The sequence below is a fragment of the Mustela lutreola genome, chromosome 1 (assembly GCF_030435805.1).
Source record: "Mustela lutreola isolate mMusLut2 chromosome 1, mMusLut2.pri, whole genome shotgun sequence".
Lineage (NCBI taxonomy): Eukaryota > Metazoa > Chordata > Mammalia > Carnivora > Mustelidae > Mustela > Mustela lutreola.
The window spans coordinates 6,896,459-6,912,382 of NC_081290.1; the positions used below are offsets into that span (position 1 = coordinate 6,896,459).

A 15,924-nucleotide genomic window follows, 5' to 3' on the forward strand; every position below is an offset into this window, starting at 1 on the left:
CTGTATTGTGCCATTCCTTTTTATTGCCAAATAATATTTCATATTGTGGCTATACCACAAATTCTTTACCTGTTCATCAGTTGATGGGCGTTTAGGTTTTTTCCACTTTTTGGTTATCATGAATAATGCTCCTACGAACATCTGTTTACCAGTTTTTATGTAGATACATAATTTTTAATTCTCTTGAATATACAGAGGAATGAAATTGCTGAAGTGGTGTGCTTTTCTATATAGTCCAAATTTTCTGAGGGGCCTATGTTGGTTTTATGAGATGAAATAAATTTTGATGAAAAATTAAGTGTGCCCTTATCTTTTCATTTTGAGAACATAGATTAGCAATCTAAAACAGCTTCACCTCCCCCTCCTAGTTCTCCAATGCTTCCTCCTCCTCCTTCTTATTCTATTAAGTTTTTTATGAAGTGGCTTCCTGACTTAGTCATACCTACTAAGCTCAGGAAAACCTACCTTTGTGCCAGCCTTGGCAAGTTAGCACCCAGTGGCTTATAACACTCGTCTAAAACCACCAGAAACACATCAGTGACGCAAATGTTCTGTACCTCCCACTGGATTTCCCAAGTGGTGGCAGAACAAAACTTCAATCATCCAAGATCGTTCTAAATTACACTGATATATCATGCCCGCTTTTCTGAGTGGGTAGAAAATCTTTTCATGATTGAGTTGTCCCAGAAAATTAGTTAGAAACCCCATTCTCAGTCCCTGCTTTAGTCTGTTTGCATACTGCTAAGGGTTGGCCCCAGACATCTTCTCTTGTGCCAAACCTGTCTTCCCACTTAACTATATAAGTCTTGGTGTCTTCTAATCAGCTAAGGGACACTGTTTGCTCAAATGCCCCCTAACTATACGATGTTCTACTGAAACATGGTTCTTGGCACACTGGCTTAGAAGCAATGAGGTTCCATAAAAAAATCAAAAGACGCATGCAAAGACCACTGCAACATGTGACAGATAAAATTTTCCATAAACGGATAAGGAAAATATATGTTACACAGTTCTTAAAATGAGCATCAAATATACTGACAGAAATATAATTTGACATATAGACATGTGATAAGGCAAATAGAGTTCATCATTAACAATAGAATCCAGTAGGTGTGTGTATGTGGATGTCCACTGTATTTTTTCCAACTCGGCTCTATGTTTCAAATTTTCCATAATAAAATATTGGGAGGTGGAGGAATTGGATTAAGGTGGTCAAAAGGTACAAACTCCCAGCCACAAGAGAAATTAGTACTGGGATGTAATGTAGAGCATGATGACTATAGTGAACACCATTGTGCGCTATGTTCGAAAGTTGTTAAGAGAATGGATCCTAGGAGTTCTCAACACAAGGAACTTTTGTATCTATATGAGATGATGGATACTAACTCAACTTATTGTGTAATTATTTCACAATATATGAAATTCAAGTTATTACAGAGGTACACCTCAAACTTATTCAATGTTATAATTTCAATTACATCTCAATAAAACTAGAAAAAAGCACTCTATGTACTTTTCCCCATCTTTTTTTTTTTTACTTAAGATTATATTTTGATGATTACTTCATGGTACTCTATAGAAGTAATCTCTATGCTTTTTTATAGCTGTGTGAGTTGTAATAGGAAGTTTATCTTATAAATGGGGAGGAGGGAGATTGGCTCAGTGGATCCTGAGACCAGAATCACACAAGAAAGTACATAAGGCTTGGCAGAGGAATGCTTTCGCTGAGCTCTTGATGTCCCGCGGATGTTACTTCAGACTGAATAGCCCAGACTTTGGTAAAAACGCCACAGACACTGAATTGTTCTGTCTGGAATACGGAAGGAAAACCTACAGATGTGGAAAGTATAGAACTTCTCTGAAAGGAAATAGATTTTTATCCTGTCAGACATACTACAGCAGGAGATGAATGGATTTTTGTTGAAGGAGGGAAGAATTTTCTTCTTCTTCTGGAATTGAGTTAGCTAGCCCTGGACTCTGAAATAAAGAAAATCTGATTTTCTTTGTAGGAACTGAACTGATGTTGAGCGGGTAGAGACAACATAGGGGCTGAACGTGGACTGGACACCAGGGGCCTGACTCTCAGGCTAGTGATCCCTCCATCTACCCAGGTCGGATGTCTCTACCTCCCCACTGAATGAGATGGCAGAACAAGACATCTTCTGTAAATGCATGATTCATGCAAACTTCAATGGGTTTATTTTAAATCTATTAAGTAGAAATCCTCAAGGTCTATCTCCTAACCAGACTAATACATCATGGTACTTTGCTAGTTGTTGCAATTATTCTTCCTCATTGTTCATTAACAAAACCCGAGAGTCTCCTGAAAGAATTATTCATGCCTCAAGAATAACCACAAAAATGTACTGTGAGCACAGACAAGGGTCTTAGCCCCACAAAGAAGGAGACATGGGCCTACAAGGGAAATCCCAGCCCTATGTAAATGAAAATCATCAGAACTCATGTCTTTAATGTGCTAATATTATACGTCATTAGTATCTGTATATATAAATATCTTTTGATTACCCAGATCATGTGAAAAACGAGGCTTCAGGGTAAGCATAGTGATATCGGACATTTCATTTTTCCTGGTGTACAAGGTAATACCATTTTAATTATCAATTATATTTTCTTATAAAAGATATGGATGACTGGAGAGGTTGAGAATTAAAGAACTGTATTTAATTTATTGGCCATAACACTTTAATTTACTTTTTTAGTCATGGCATATGTTTTTATTGGATTCTGTAAATATTGTCCCATATAGTCACGTGTATACATACTTTAAATATGTTATTTTGATGTTTGTTCTGAGATATAGTAGGACTTTAAAATAGTGACTGAAAACAAATTATAGAAAAATAACAGTGACAAAAATTCTACATAAGTGAACTTTTTAAGGTTATTTTTCAAATTCACATTTTTCTTGCCCTCCTCAATATTTTTAGCAATGTATATAAGGAGAATGAGGTGACAATGAAGGATGTAAGCCTTCCTAGCAGGCAATAGTATTTACATAAACTCAGGTCTTCATATCATCTTCTTGAAGGCTCTCCCCATTTCAAATGTTTAATGTTTGAAGATGGATTTTTAATCAGCTGTTGGCAGTTTTGCTGAGTGTGTATTCTCTTCTGGTATTTTGCAGATCTAAGACTGGTTGGTATATGTTCTTATTTTCTGTCTTGATTTGTTTTAAGATTACATTTATAGCCTTCTTTGTGAAAAGTATTTCAAATGGTAGAATTTTTGTAATAAACACTTACTAAGAATGACATTTCTTACTCACAGAAATGAATCAGTTTATATATTCTTGAGGAAAATTAGAGTATTCTGCTTAATGAGAAATATAGCAACTACGTTTATCTTCAAAAAGCCTGATCTCGGGGTGCCTGGGTGGCTCAGTGGGTTAAGCCGCTGCCTTCGGCTCAGGTCATGATCTCAGGGTCCTGGGATCGAGTCCCGCATCGGGCTCTCTGCTCAGCAGGGAGCCTGCTTCCCTCTCTCTCTCTGCCTGCCTCTCAATCTACTTGTGATTTCTCTCTGTCAAATAAATACATAAAATCTTAAAAAAAAAAAAAAAGCCTGATCTCTCTTCTCTTCCCTCAAAACAATACAAAGAGACATTTTGTATATTTTTTAAAGGCATATTATAAACACTTCAAAAATTTTCTTGCTTTCATAGAAAATGAAAATGATTGAAATGAAAGCTGCCATGATACAGTTGAAAACAGAAAAACCTTGTATTGATGGAAATTTACTAATGCATCAAGTAAAATATCTACATTATAATACAGGGGTGTAGACAGGGCAAATACCCACTTCTGAATTGATACTATACTAATGACATCTACCTATCAGATTCATTGTAAGAATCAAATGAAATGATAAACATTTTAAAATACATTTTTAAAAAGTTTTTGTTTATTTATCTGAGAGAGAGAGAGTGAGCGAGCACGAGCCAGAGGGAGAGGCAGAGGGAGGGAGAAGCAGATTCCCTGCTGAGTGGGGAGCCCGATGTGGGGCTTCATCCCCGTCCTGAGCCAAAGGCAGATACTTAACTTGCTAGGCGTCCCCCCAAACTGTATTTTTATATGCAGTTAATAGAATAGAACAATGTTATTTTTAAATTACTAGGAAAATATTCCTACCAGGCATTAAATGTTATACTGTACTCGCATGCGTGTGTGTCTGGGGGGGGGGATGGTGTATGATGTAGACCTTAAATTAGGGTACATATCATTCTTAGGATATTTAAATCATGATCTATATTCCAACTGCTTAATATTCTCCAGAATCTCTCATTTACACATCCTTTGTTTTCCAACTGAATGATCTGTAGCCAAGGTCCTTAGTAACAAGCCTGATCTGTGGTCATGCAACCTGAGCAGGAAAGGGCTTCCTATTTTCTAAGTTAAGAAATAATACTCTTGTTTTACTTGTAGATAGAGCTGAACGATGAAGGTGGCGATTTTGATCACTTTCCTTTTGGTCACAGCTCACTGCACACCAGTAAGTAACTTTTTAATGTCTCTTCTGCCAATCAGCCTTGGTTTAGGCATTCCAAACTTTTAGCTATACTCCACCGGCCACCCCCCAAAAAAGCTATCCTTGGAGTCAAAACTATAATTTCCATTTCAAGTCTCTCTGGAGCTGAAATCAGGTCTTTCAACCCATTTTAAAAGATCCTGTTAGAAAAGCGAGAGACTTGAGTCAAACACCGTGGGCAGGCTCTCCTGACCCCGAAGGAGGAAGGGGACAGTGATTCTCAGTCTTGGCTGCACTTTGGAATTCCTCGAGAATCTTTAAAAAATCCTTATACGTGCCCCCCCGCCCACCACCACCATCTGACTTCATTGGCCGGGGCGTGAAGCAGGCGTGAGGATTATGATAAATGTCTTGGACAATTATGCTATGGGGTTGGCAAGGCTGGGAAGCAGCGCCCGAGGGAGAGGCTGTGGGGGCAGGTTCAGCAGTGGTTGCTCCAGAGAGACCCCAATAGAAAGACGCCATTGGGAGCTGGTTAAGCAAGCCTACAGCTCCTATTACTGCAAACAAAGAAGGGAGCAGGCTGAGAGAGTTCTCTAAGACAATATTCCTGGTACTAAAAATGTCTCATGACGCGAACACGTGCAAGGTCCATTCACTCATTCTGGAAACAAAATTTTCCTGACCGTCCGGGAGAGCAGGTGACCACACCAGGTGCCGGGATTGTGCAATCACAAGACTGAGAGCCTCCAAGGAACTCAGGGTCCAAACTGCCTGACGTGTTGCTCCTTGTATCGTAACTATGTCTTCAGTCTCCAACTCTGCCTCTCAATTTTCACAGATACGAGAACATTATTCTGCAAGGCCCTATCATCCTTTATTATGCTTGAAGGTAATTGCTTTTTATTTTAATATAGATTAAAAATGTTTGCTGTCTCCAGAAAGATAGAATATAGGGTGAAAATATTGGACATTTTGAAGAAGTAACATTTTGAGGAACTTAAAGTACGATTATAAGATTTTTATCCAAGGTAAACACTGAAAACCTTAGTCGGAGAGCACAGGAAAGAGCCTGCTTGGCTTAGCTAGGAGTGGGCCGCCTGGAGGCAGACCTTGCCAACGGGGGTCATCTCCCATGGGCCTGGGTCAGCTCTGGTCCAGGGGACAACACCCCCCTCAGTATACGTTTTGTTTAAATTCTTTGGCAAATTAAGGGATAACATAAGTCATGAAACTTTTTCAAGTTTAGCATAATCTGATTTCAATAGGAATCAATTCATTAGAGCCCAGAAATTACCAGAACATTTTGTTTTGCAACATAATATTCTATCTCTACTTTTCAGAGGTTTCATCAAGAATGATCCTATAAACACTATCACTGCTTCCCCAGTAAACTGATTTGCATACATCATTGTAATACTCGTAATTCCTCATAAATTTTACAGGGGTTCATTCCTTTTTTTTTTAATTTCTGAAATTTTTAATAAACATATAATGTATTACTAGCCCCACGGGTACAGGTCTGTGAAACGCCAGGTTTACACACTTCACAGCACTCACCATAGCACATATCCTCCCCAATGTCCATAACCCCACCCCCCCTCTCTGTAACCCCCTCACCCCAGCAACCCTCAGTTTGTTTTGTGAGATTAAGAGTCACTTATATTTTGTCTCCCTCCCGATCCCATCTTGTTTCATTTATTCTTCTCCTACTCCCCAAGTCCCCCACATTGCATCTCCACTTCCTCATATCAGGGAGATCATATCATAATTGTCTTTCTCCGATTGACTTATTTTGCTAAGCATAATACCCTCTAGTTCCATCAACATCGTCACAAATGGCAAGATCTCATTTCTTTTGATGGCTGCATAGTATTCCATTGTATATATACCACATCTTCTTTATCCATTCATCTGTTGATGGATATCTAGGTTCCTTCTGTCATTTGGCTATTGTGGACATTGCTGCTGTAAACATTCAGGTGCACGTGCCCCTTTGGATCACTACGTTTGTATCTTTAGGATAAATACCCGTAGTGCAATTGCTAGGTCATAGGGTAGCTCTATTTTCAACTTTTTGAGGAACTTCCATGCTGTTTTCCAGAGTGGTTGCACCAGCTTGCATTCCCACCAACAGTGTAGGAGGGTTCCCCTTTCTCCACATCCTCGCCAGTATCTGTCATTTCCTGACTTGTTAATTTTAGTCATTCTGACTGGTGTGAGGTGATATCTCATTGTGGTTTTGATTTGTATTTCTCTGATGCCGAGTGATGTGGAGCACTTTTTCATGTGTCTGTTGGCCATCTGGATGTCTTCTTTGCAGAAATGTCTGTTCATGTCCTCTGCCCATTTCTTGATGGATTATTTGTTCTTTAGGTGTTGAGTTTGCTAAGTTCTTTATAGATTTTGGACACCAGCCCTTTATCTGATATGTCATTTGCAAATATCTTCTCCCATTCTGTCAGTTGTCTTTGGCTTTGTTAACTGTTTCCTTTGCTGTGCAAAAGCTTTTGATATTGATGAAGTCCCAATAGTTCATTTTTGCCCTTGCTTCCCTTGCCTTTGGCAATGTTCCCAGGAAGAAGTTGCTATGGCTGAGGTCAAAGAAGTTGCTGCCTGTGTTGTTCTCAAGAATTTTGATGGATTCCTTTCTCGCATTGAGGTCATCCATTTTGAGTCTTCATCCATTTTGAGTCTATTTTCATGTGTGGTGTAAGGAAATGATCCGATTTCATTTTTCTGCATGTGGCTGTCCAATTTTCCCAGCACCATTTATTGAAGAGGCTGTCTTTTTTCCATTGGACATTCTTTCCTGCTTTGTTGAAGATTAGTTGACCATAGAGTTGAGGGTCTATTTCTGGGCTCTCTATTCCATTGGTCTATGTGTCTGTTTCTGTGCCAGTACCATATGTCTCGATGATGACAGCTTTGTAATAGAGCTTAAAGTCCATAATTGTGATGCCACCAACTTTGGCTTTCTTTTTCAATATTCCTTTGGCTATTCGAGGTCTTTTCTGGTTCCATATAAATTTTAGGATTATTTGTTCCATTTCTTTGGAAAAAATGGATGGGATTTTGATAGGGATCGCATTAAATGTGTAGATTGCTTTAGGTAGCATAGACATTTTCAAATTATTTATTCTTCCAATCCAGGAGCATGGAACATTTTTCCATTTCCTTGTGTCTTCCTCAATTTCGTTCCTGAGTACTTTATAGTTTTCTGAGTATAGATTCTTTGCCTCTTTGGTTAGGTTTATTCCAAGGTATCTTACGGTCTTGGGTGCAACTGTAAATGGGATTGACTCCTTAATTTCTCTTTATTCTGTTTTGCTGTTGGTATATAGAAATGCAACTGATTTCTGTGCATTGATTTTTTATATCCTGACACTTTACTGAATTCCTGTAAAAGTTCTAGCAGTTTTGAAGTGGAGCCTTTTGGGTTTTCCACATATGGTATCATATCATCTGCAAAGAGTGATAGTTTGACTTCTTCTTTGCTGATTTGGATGCTTTTAATTTCTTTTTGTTGTCTGATTGCTGAGGATAGGACTTCTAGTACTATGTTGAATAGCAGTGGTGATAATGGACATCCCCGCTGTGTTCCCGACCTTAGTGGAAAAGCTCTCAGTTTTTCCCCATTGAATGATATTTGCAGTGGGTTTTTCATAGATGGATTTGATAATATTGAGGTATGTGCCCTCTATCCCTACACTTTGAAGAGTTTTGATCAGGAAGGGATGCTGTACTTTGTCAAATGCTTTTTCAGCATCTATTGAGAGTATCATATGGTTCTTGTTCTTTCTTTTATTAATGTATTGTATCACATTGATTGATTTGTGGATGTTGAACCAACCTTGCAGCCCTGGAATAAATCCCAGTTGGTCATGGTGAATAATTCTTTTAATGTACTGTTGGATACTATTGGCTAGTATTTCGGTGAGAATTTTCGCATCAGTGTTCATCAAGGATATTGGTCTGTAATTCTCTTTTTTGATGGGATCCTTGTCTGGTTTTGGGATCAAGGTGGTGCTGGCCTCATAAAATGAGTTTGGAAGTTTTCCTTCCATTTCTGTTTTTTGGAACAGTTTCAGGAGAATAGGTATTAATTCTTCTTTAAATGTTTGGTAGAATTCTCCTGGGAAGCCGTCTGGCCCTGAGTTTTTGTTTGGAGATTTTTGATGACTGTTTCAATCCTTACTGGTTATAGGTCTGATCAGGTTTTCTCTTTCTTCCTGGTTCAGTTGTGGTAGTTTATATGTCTCTAGGAATGCATCCATTTCTTCCAGATTGTCAAATTTGTTGGCATAGAGTTGCTCATAGTATGTTCTTATAATTGTTTGTGTTTCTTTGGTGTTGGTTGTGATCTCTCCTCTTTCATTCATGGTTTTATTTATTTGGGTCCTTTCTCTTTTCTTTTTGATAAGTCTGGCAAGGGGTTTATCAATATTATTAATTCTTTCAAAGAACCAGCTCCTAGTTTTGTTGATTTGTTCTATTGTGTTTTTTTTTGGTTTCTATTTCATTGATTTCTGCTCTGATCTTCATTATTTTTCGTCTGCTGGGTATAGGCTTTCTTTGTTGTTCTTTCTCTAGCTCCTTTAGGTGTGGGATTAAGTTGTGTATTTGAGACCTTTCTTGTTTCTTGAGAAAGGCTTGTATTGCTATATATTTTCCTCTCAGGACTGCCTTTATTGTGTCCCACAGATTTTGAACTGTTGTGTTTTCATTATTATTTGTTTCCATGAATTTTTTCAATTCTTCTTTAATTTCTTGATTGACCCATTCATTCTTTAGAAGGATGCTGTTTAGTCTCCATGTATTTGGGCTCTTTCCAAATTTCCTCTTGTGATTGAGTTCTAGCTTCAGAGCATTGTGGTCTAAAAATATGCAGTGAATGATCCCAATATTTTGATACCTGTTGAGACCTGATTTATGACCCAGGATGTGATCTATCCTGGAGAATGTTCCATGTGCACTAGAGAAGAATGTGTATTCTGTTGCTTTGGGATGAAATGTTCTGAATATATCTGTGATATCCATTTGGTCCAGTGTGTCATTTAAGGCCTTTATTTCCTTGTTGATCTTTTGCTTAGATGATCTGTCCATTTCAGTGAGGGGAGTGTTAAAGTCCCCTACTATTATTATATTACTGTTGATGTGTTTCTTTGATTTTGTTATTAATTGGTTTATATAGTTGGCTGGTCCCATGTTAGGGGCATAGATATTTAAAATTGTTAGATCTTCTTGTTGGACAGACCCTTTGAGTATGATATAATGTCCTTCCTCATCTCTTATTATAGTCTTTGGCTTAAAATCTAATTGATCTGATATAAGGATTGCTACTCCTGCTTTCTTCTGATGTCCATTAGCATGGTAAATTGTTTTCCATCCCCTCTGTCTTTGGGTCTAAAATGATTTTATTGTAGGCAGCATATTGATGGGTTTTATTATTTTTTTTTATCCATTCTGATACCCTGTGCCTTTTGATTGGGGCATGTAGCCCAATTCAGGGTACTATTGAGAGATATGAGTTTAGTGCCATTGCATTGCCTGTAAGGTGACTGTTACTGTATATTGTCTGTTCCTTTCTGATCTACTACTTTTAGGCTCTCTCTTTGCTTAGAGGATCCCTTTCAATATTTCCTGTAGAACTGGTTTGGTGTTTGAAAATTCTTTCAGTTTTTGTTTGTTCTGGAATCTTTTTATCTCTCCTTCTATTCTCAATGATAGCCTAGCTGGATATAGTATTCTTTGCTGCATGTTTTTCTCATTTAGTGCTCTGAATATATCATGCCAGTTCTTTCTGGCCTGCCAGGTCTCTGTAGATAAGTCTGCTGCCAATCTAATATTTGTACCATTCTATGTTACAGACTTTTTTCCAGGGCTGCTTCCAGGATTTTCTCTTTGTCACTAAGACTTGTAAATTTTACTATTAGGTGATGGGGTATGGACCTATTCTTATTGATTTTGAGGGGGTTCTCTGCACCTCCTGGATTTTGATGCTTGTTCCCTTTGCCATATTAGGGAAATTCTCTCCAATAATTCTCTCCAATATTCCTTCTGCTCCCCTCTCTCTTTCTTCTTCTGGAATCCCAATTAGTCTAATGTTGTTTTGTCTTATGGTATCACTTATCTCTCGAATTCTCCCTTTGTGGTCCAGTATTTTTTTTTGTCTCTCTTTTGCTCAGCTTCTTTATTCTCTACCATTTGGTCTTCTATATCACTAATTCTTCCTTCTGCCTCATTTATCCTAGCAGTAAGAGCCTCCATTTTTTATTGCACCTCATTAATAGCTTTTTTTATTTCAACTTGGTTAGATTTTAGTTCTTTTATTTCTCCAGAAAGGGCTTTTATCTCCCCAGAGAGGGTTTCTCTAATATCTTCCATGCCTTTTTCAAGCCCAGCTAGAACCTTGAGAATTGTCATTCTGAACTCTAGATCTGACATATTACCCTTGTCCGTATTGATTAGGTCCCTAGCCTTCAGTATTGCCTGTTGTTCTTTTTTTTGTGGTGAGTTTTTCCGTATTGTCATTTTGTCCAGATAAGAATATATGAAGGAGCAAAGAAAATACTAAAAGGGTGGCAAAGACCTCAGGAAAATGTTCTTTAACCAAATCAGAAGAGACCCCAAATCATGGGGGGGGGGGAAGGGGACAAAAAGAAGTTCAGAAAAAAAAAATTTTTTAAAAAGAAAACAAATTTAAAAAGTATAAAAAAGAAAAATATATATATATATATATTAGACTGATGACTAGAACAGGGTCACCCACTTAATTTTGGGAGTATCTTGGTCTCTTAGAAGAAACTAGCTCCCAAAATCTTAAAGAAGGAAAAACATATATAAAGGTAAACACAATGAAGGGATGGAATATGCCTATACAGATGAAAACAAAATTGTTTTAATTTCTAAAAAAGGAGTTTATAAAGTAAGTTGGTTAGAAGAATAAAGAAAAAGAAAGTGGAGAAATTTTGCAAAGATTATGCAAAGCTCTATTCTATGCCAAGCATGAGAAGTCAGACTGACTGGCCAGGGCCGCCGAAGAGGGCGACCCCTCCCCAGCTTACAGGCTACCTTTTATTGGGTGAAACTGCAGCCCGTGTCTTGGTAACTCAACCCACCGGGTTTGTGTGTCTCTTGTTGACTGGCTAGTTTCATCCCATCTGGTGACGTGTTATTCAAGATGACTCCACACTAGGACAGTTACAAACAGTACTTTCTGGGAAGGCTTAGTCAGTTAACATATTCAGTGTGAACAATAAGGTCGTCGTCCTTCCCAACATGCGGTCATTTAGGTTTGGGCAAGACCTTCTCACCGTTACAAACAGTACTTCGAACTGATTACATGTTTCTATCCGGCCTGACTCGCCCTTGTATTCTGGGCTCTGTTATCAGGAACTAGCCGACTACATTTTACTGGTTTCCTGGACTTGCTTCTTAGTAAGTTTCTCTGGGGGAGGAGAGTAAATTTAAGTTTTCTGCACAAACAACAAAATGGCTATTTACCCAAGATGGAGTCACTCTGTACAGAGCAGACTTTTTTTTTTTTTTAAGATTTTATTTATTTATTTGACAGACAGAGATCACAAGTAGGCAGAGAGAGAGGAGGAAGCAGGCTCCTGGCTGAGCAGAAAGCCCGATGTGGGGTTCGATCCCAGGACCCTGATATCATGACCTGAGCTGAAGGCAGAGGCTTTAACCCACTGAGCCACCCAGGCGCCCCCAGAGCAGACTTTTAAAAGTCCTGATTTTGTGCTCTGTTGCTTCGCCGCTTGCTGGGAGCCGGCCCCTCCCCCCGTGGTCTACCTTCCCGTCACTTTGGATTCACTTCTCCGCCGGTCCTACCTTTCAGAAAGTGGTCGATGTTCTGTTTCTAGAATTGTTGCTGCTCTTGTCTTCAATCTCCTGTTGGATTTGTAGGTGATCGCAACGGATTGATAAGCTATCTAGCTGGTTTACTACCTGATGTCAGCCTGCTAATCCTCTGCCATCTTGGCTCCTCCTCCAGGTTCATTCCTTTTAAAGGATTTTATCTCAACTGACAAATTTTGACTTTTTTTGCCAAGCAAGCTCAGAGACAAATTTACACTAACTTTCACTAATTGTCTTCAGCATAGGTTTTGTTCTATAGATCATGGCCTCTTGGTATACTGCTTGCTTCCTGAGATGCTTGGAGTATCTTTAAAAGCTGGGGTTTTGCTTAGAGAGAATTGCCAAAGCACATAGCTCTCTGCTCCCCACTTGGGCTTTCCACTTCCCTTTCCTTTTGTAGTCTGAATACAAAGGCAGATAAATCACTATGTTTCTAGACCGCTGGTTGTTTTTCAACTTGAGTTACTATCTGGAGAAATTTGTACTGTTACTCATCTCAGCTACCTCCTGGTCTCCCCTCTATGTGGTTACAACAAGCCTCTTTACTATTCATAGACCTTAAAGCAATTGTGCAAGTTCTTCTTAGAAATGTCCCACTTTTTTTTCAGAACATTCAAAAATATATTTGAACTGAAACAAAATTTCTGAACAATTAAATGCCACGTCACCTTTTATTCTCTCACAGCTCCTTCAGAGATTATCGAAATACTGGAGCACCTGCGTAAGTTTCCATTTGTGACATTTCTAGCATTCTCAAGACTTGAAGGAAGAGTGAAGGTTCTCGAAAAGAAAGGGAAAGACAAGGAAGTGTGAAATGTATTTTGAGGGTTTTGTCATCACAACACTGGCTGATTTCCCATATATATCTTATTTTTTAAAAGATTTCATGTATTTATTTGACAGACAGAGATCACAAGTAGGCAGAGAGGCAGGCAGGGAGAGAGAGGAGGAAGCAGGCTCCCTGCTGAGCAGAGAGTCCGATGCAGGGCTCGATCCCAGAACCCCGGGATCATGACCTGAGCCGAAGGCAGAGGCTTAACCCTCTGAGCCACCCAGGTGTGCCTGTGTATCTTATTTGTAATTAAGCCTTAAATAATTCCTGGGGAACTAAAAAGGTTACAGAAATGTTAACAGAATTGCTAATTAAGGAGATAACTAAAATTCATGAATCTGTTTGAAAAGTGTTATGATTTCTTGAAAATGTTGAAGGCAGTTATTAACTAACAGTTCTCAAATCTACCATTGTCTGTTTCCTACTAAAAATATCTGAGAAGGAAATTAAGAAAGAAAACATTCATTTTTTTTTTAAGATTTTATTTATTTATTTGACAGAGAGAAATCACAAGTAGACAGAGAGGCAGGCAGAGAGAGAGAGAGACGGAAGCAGGCTCCCCGCTGAGCAGAGAGCCCGATGCAGGACTCGATCCCAGGACCCTGAGATCATGACCTGAGCCGAAGGCAGCGGCTTAACCCATTGAGCCACCCAGGCACCCTGAAAACATTCATTTAAAATCCACATAACTTTGATTTTTAAAATATCTCTAAAATTTTTTTTTAATTTCTGTGTTTCAGTAGTCTTACTGTAATGTGTAGTTGTTTGTATTTCTCTTCCTTGGGATTCATGGGGCTTATTCAGTCTTTAACCATTTTTTTTCCAAATTATGAGCCTTTATCTGATGGAAGACTCCATCTGCGTTATGCTCTGTATGCTTCTTAAACTTCGGACACACACCCAACCTTCACTCTGACTCTCTATGTCTCTTCTGCTATTTTCTATATTTGCTATCCTTTTGTTTGGCTCAGTATGAATATTTTCTTCTGGTCTATCTTCTGTTCATTAATTCTGTCTTCAGTTGTATTTAATCTGATGTTAGAGCAATTGACTGAAATTTTTAAAAAAGATTTTATTTATTTATTTGACAGACAGAGATCACAAGTAGGCAGAGAGGCAGGTGGAGAGGGGGGGAAACAGGCTCCTTGCTGAGCAGAGAGCCCGATGCGGGGCTCAATCCCAGAACCCCGGGATCATGACCTGAGCCGGAGGCAGAAGCCCTAACCCACTGAGCCACCCAGGCGACCCCCGAATTTGAAATTTTATCACCCACCGCTTGTAAGTTTTTCAAAAGTTCTGCTCAGCTTCTCAGCCTTTTACTCTACTTTTGGCATCATCAATTTCCTTGAGAAGAACAGAGGAAAATGCCTTCTTGGGATTCTTGCCAATCTTGAGTCTCTAAAGCCTCACTTAGAACTCTGCAACCTTCAGAACTATGCTTTAAAAAATGTCTAGTTTTTCTTCCTGGGAGGATGAGCTGGGACAACGAGGTTGGAAAGACAATACTTGATTTTCTTTTTAAAGATCAGATAAAAGCAGTTGAAATTCCACCGATTAACTGTCACACACATAGAAAATTAGAGAAAGTTGATAATAAGTTAATGGAACTAAAAAAAAATATGATGTTAGCTGAAAATTCTTCCCTCCTTACCTATATAAATTGTAAGGCATTTTTTGTTATATAAGTAACAGCTATGTAATATGTATATACTAAGTTTTTATAAATGCATTTTTTTAAAGATTTTATTTATTTATTCGATAGAGAGGGAAAGACAGTTGCAGCAGGGGCAGAAGGAGAGGGAGAAGCAGACTCCCCACTGAGCAGGGAGCCCGATGCAGGGTTCAATCCCAGGACCCTGGGATCATGACCTGAGACGAAGGTAGATGCTTAACCGACTGAGCCGCCCCGGTGCCCTTATAAATGCATTTTTGTCTTGACTTTTGTTTTATCAGAGGAAACCACCAATGAGCAGACCTACTACTGTAGTCCCCATGCCACCATTTCCACCAGTCTCTCCTTTGAATCCCGACCAAACAGTCCCTCATACCCCTGACAGACGTGGAGATTCATGAGTCATAAACTTCTGCAGGAATTTCAAGGCCAAAGACAACGTCTTCTTCCTCTGGCCGCCTTGTTTAATACCACAGCTGTAGAGCAAAGAGCTTTGTCTAGTTGCGCCTTTTACGACAGTGTATCCTTTTCTACATCGTGGATAAAATGACAGTGCTTCATTAAAAATGTTTGTATCACTATGTCATTCCCAAGTGAAATGTTATTTTCTACCATTATTGGCATTTTAAATTGGGATCAGGAAAATGAACAAAGGAATTTAGGAAATAAGATCAAAAGTTTTTCTTCTCGGAAGTCCTATGCCCAGCTAAAAGTCAGAGGCTCTGCAACAAAGGAAGAAAGAAAGCAATATTGGAGCGGAGCGCACAGGCTGCGGAGTCTGCCAAACTTGGGGAGATGGGAGGGGGCCGTGACAGGAGGATTCTGTCCCCAGCTGTTATCCAAGCCCTTGAAGAGGTTACTGTTTGTTTCCAGCAAGAGGGGACGCTGTCCTGACCTATTTAATTGTGACAGAAATTGATGAAGCCAGGGGGAAATGCCCTAAAATTTCCTTTTGCCTTATTTGGGAGCCAAAGTTCCAGGTCTCTCCCTCATCTGTCTATGCAGATATGCAAAGCAAAGGGGAACAAGAAAGAGTTTACAGATGTTACTCATGCCCCATCTG

At 39.0% G+C, this 15,924-nt stretch overlaps 1 protein-coding gene across 1 annotated transcript; it reads left to right on the plus strand.

Annotated features, from left to right (window-relative positions):
• Window positions 1-4,442: 4,442 nt before the first annotated feature.
• LOC131818937 (endotoxic shock protective protein U9-ORF-like) lies at window positions 4,443-15,411 on the plus strand. Its single transcript, XM_059153724.1, has 4 exons — window positions 4,443-4,509; window positions 5,327-5,377; window positions 13,043-13,078; window positions 15,143-15,411. Exons 1-4 carry the CDS (start codon window positions 4,456-4,458, stop codon window positions 15,260-15,262), a joined length of 261 nt encoding a protein of 86 aa, XP_059009707.1. The 5' UTR covers window positions 4,443-4,455; the 3' UTR covers window positions 15,263-15,411.
• The last annotated feature ends 513 nt before the right edge of the window (window positions 15,412-15,924 follow it).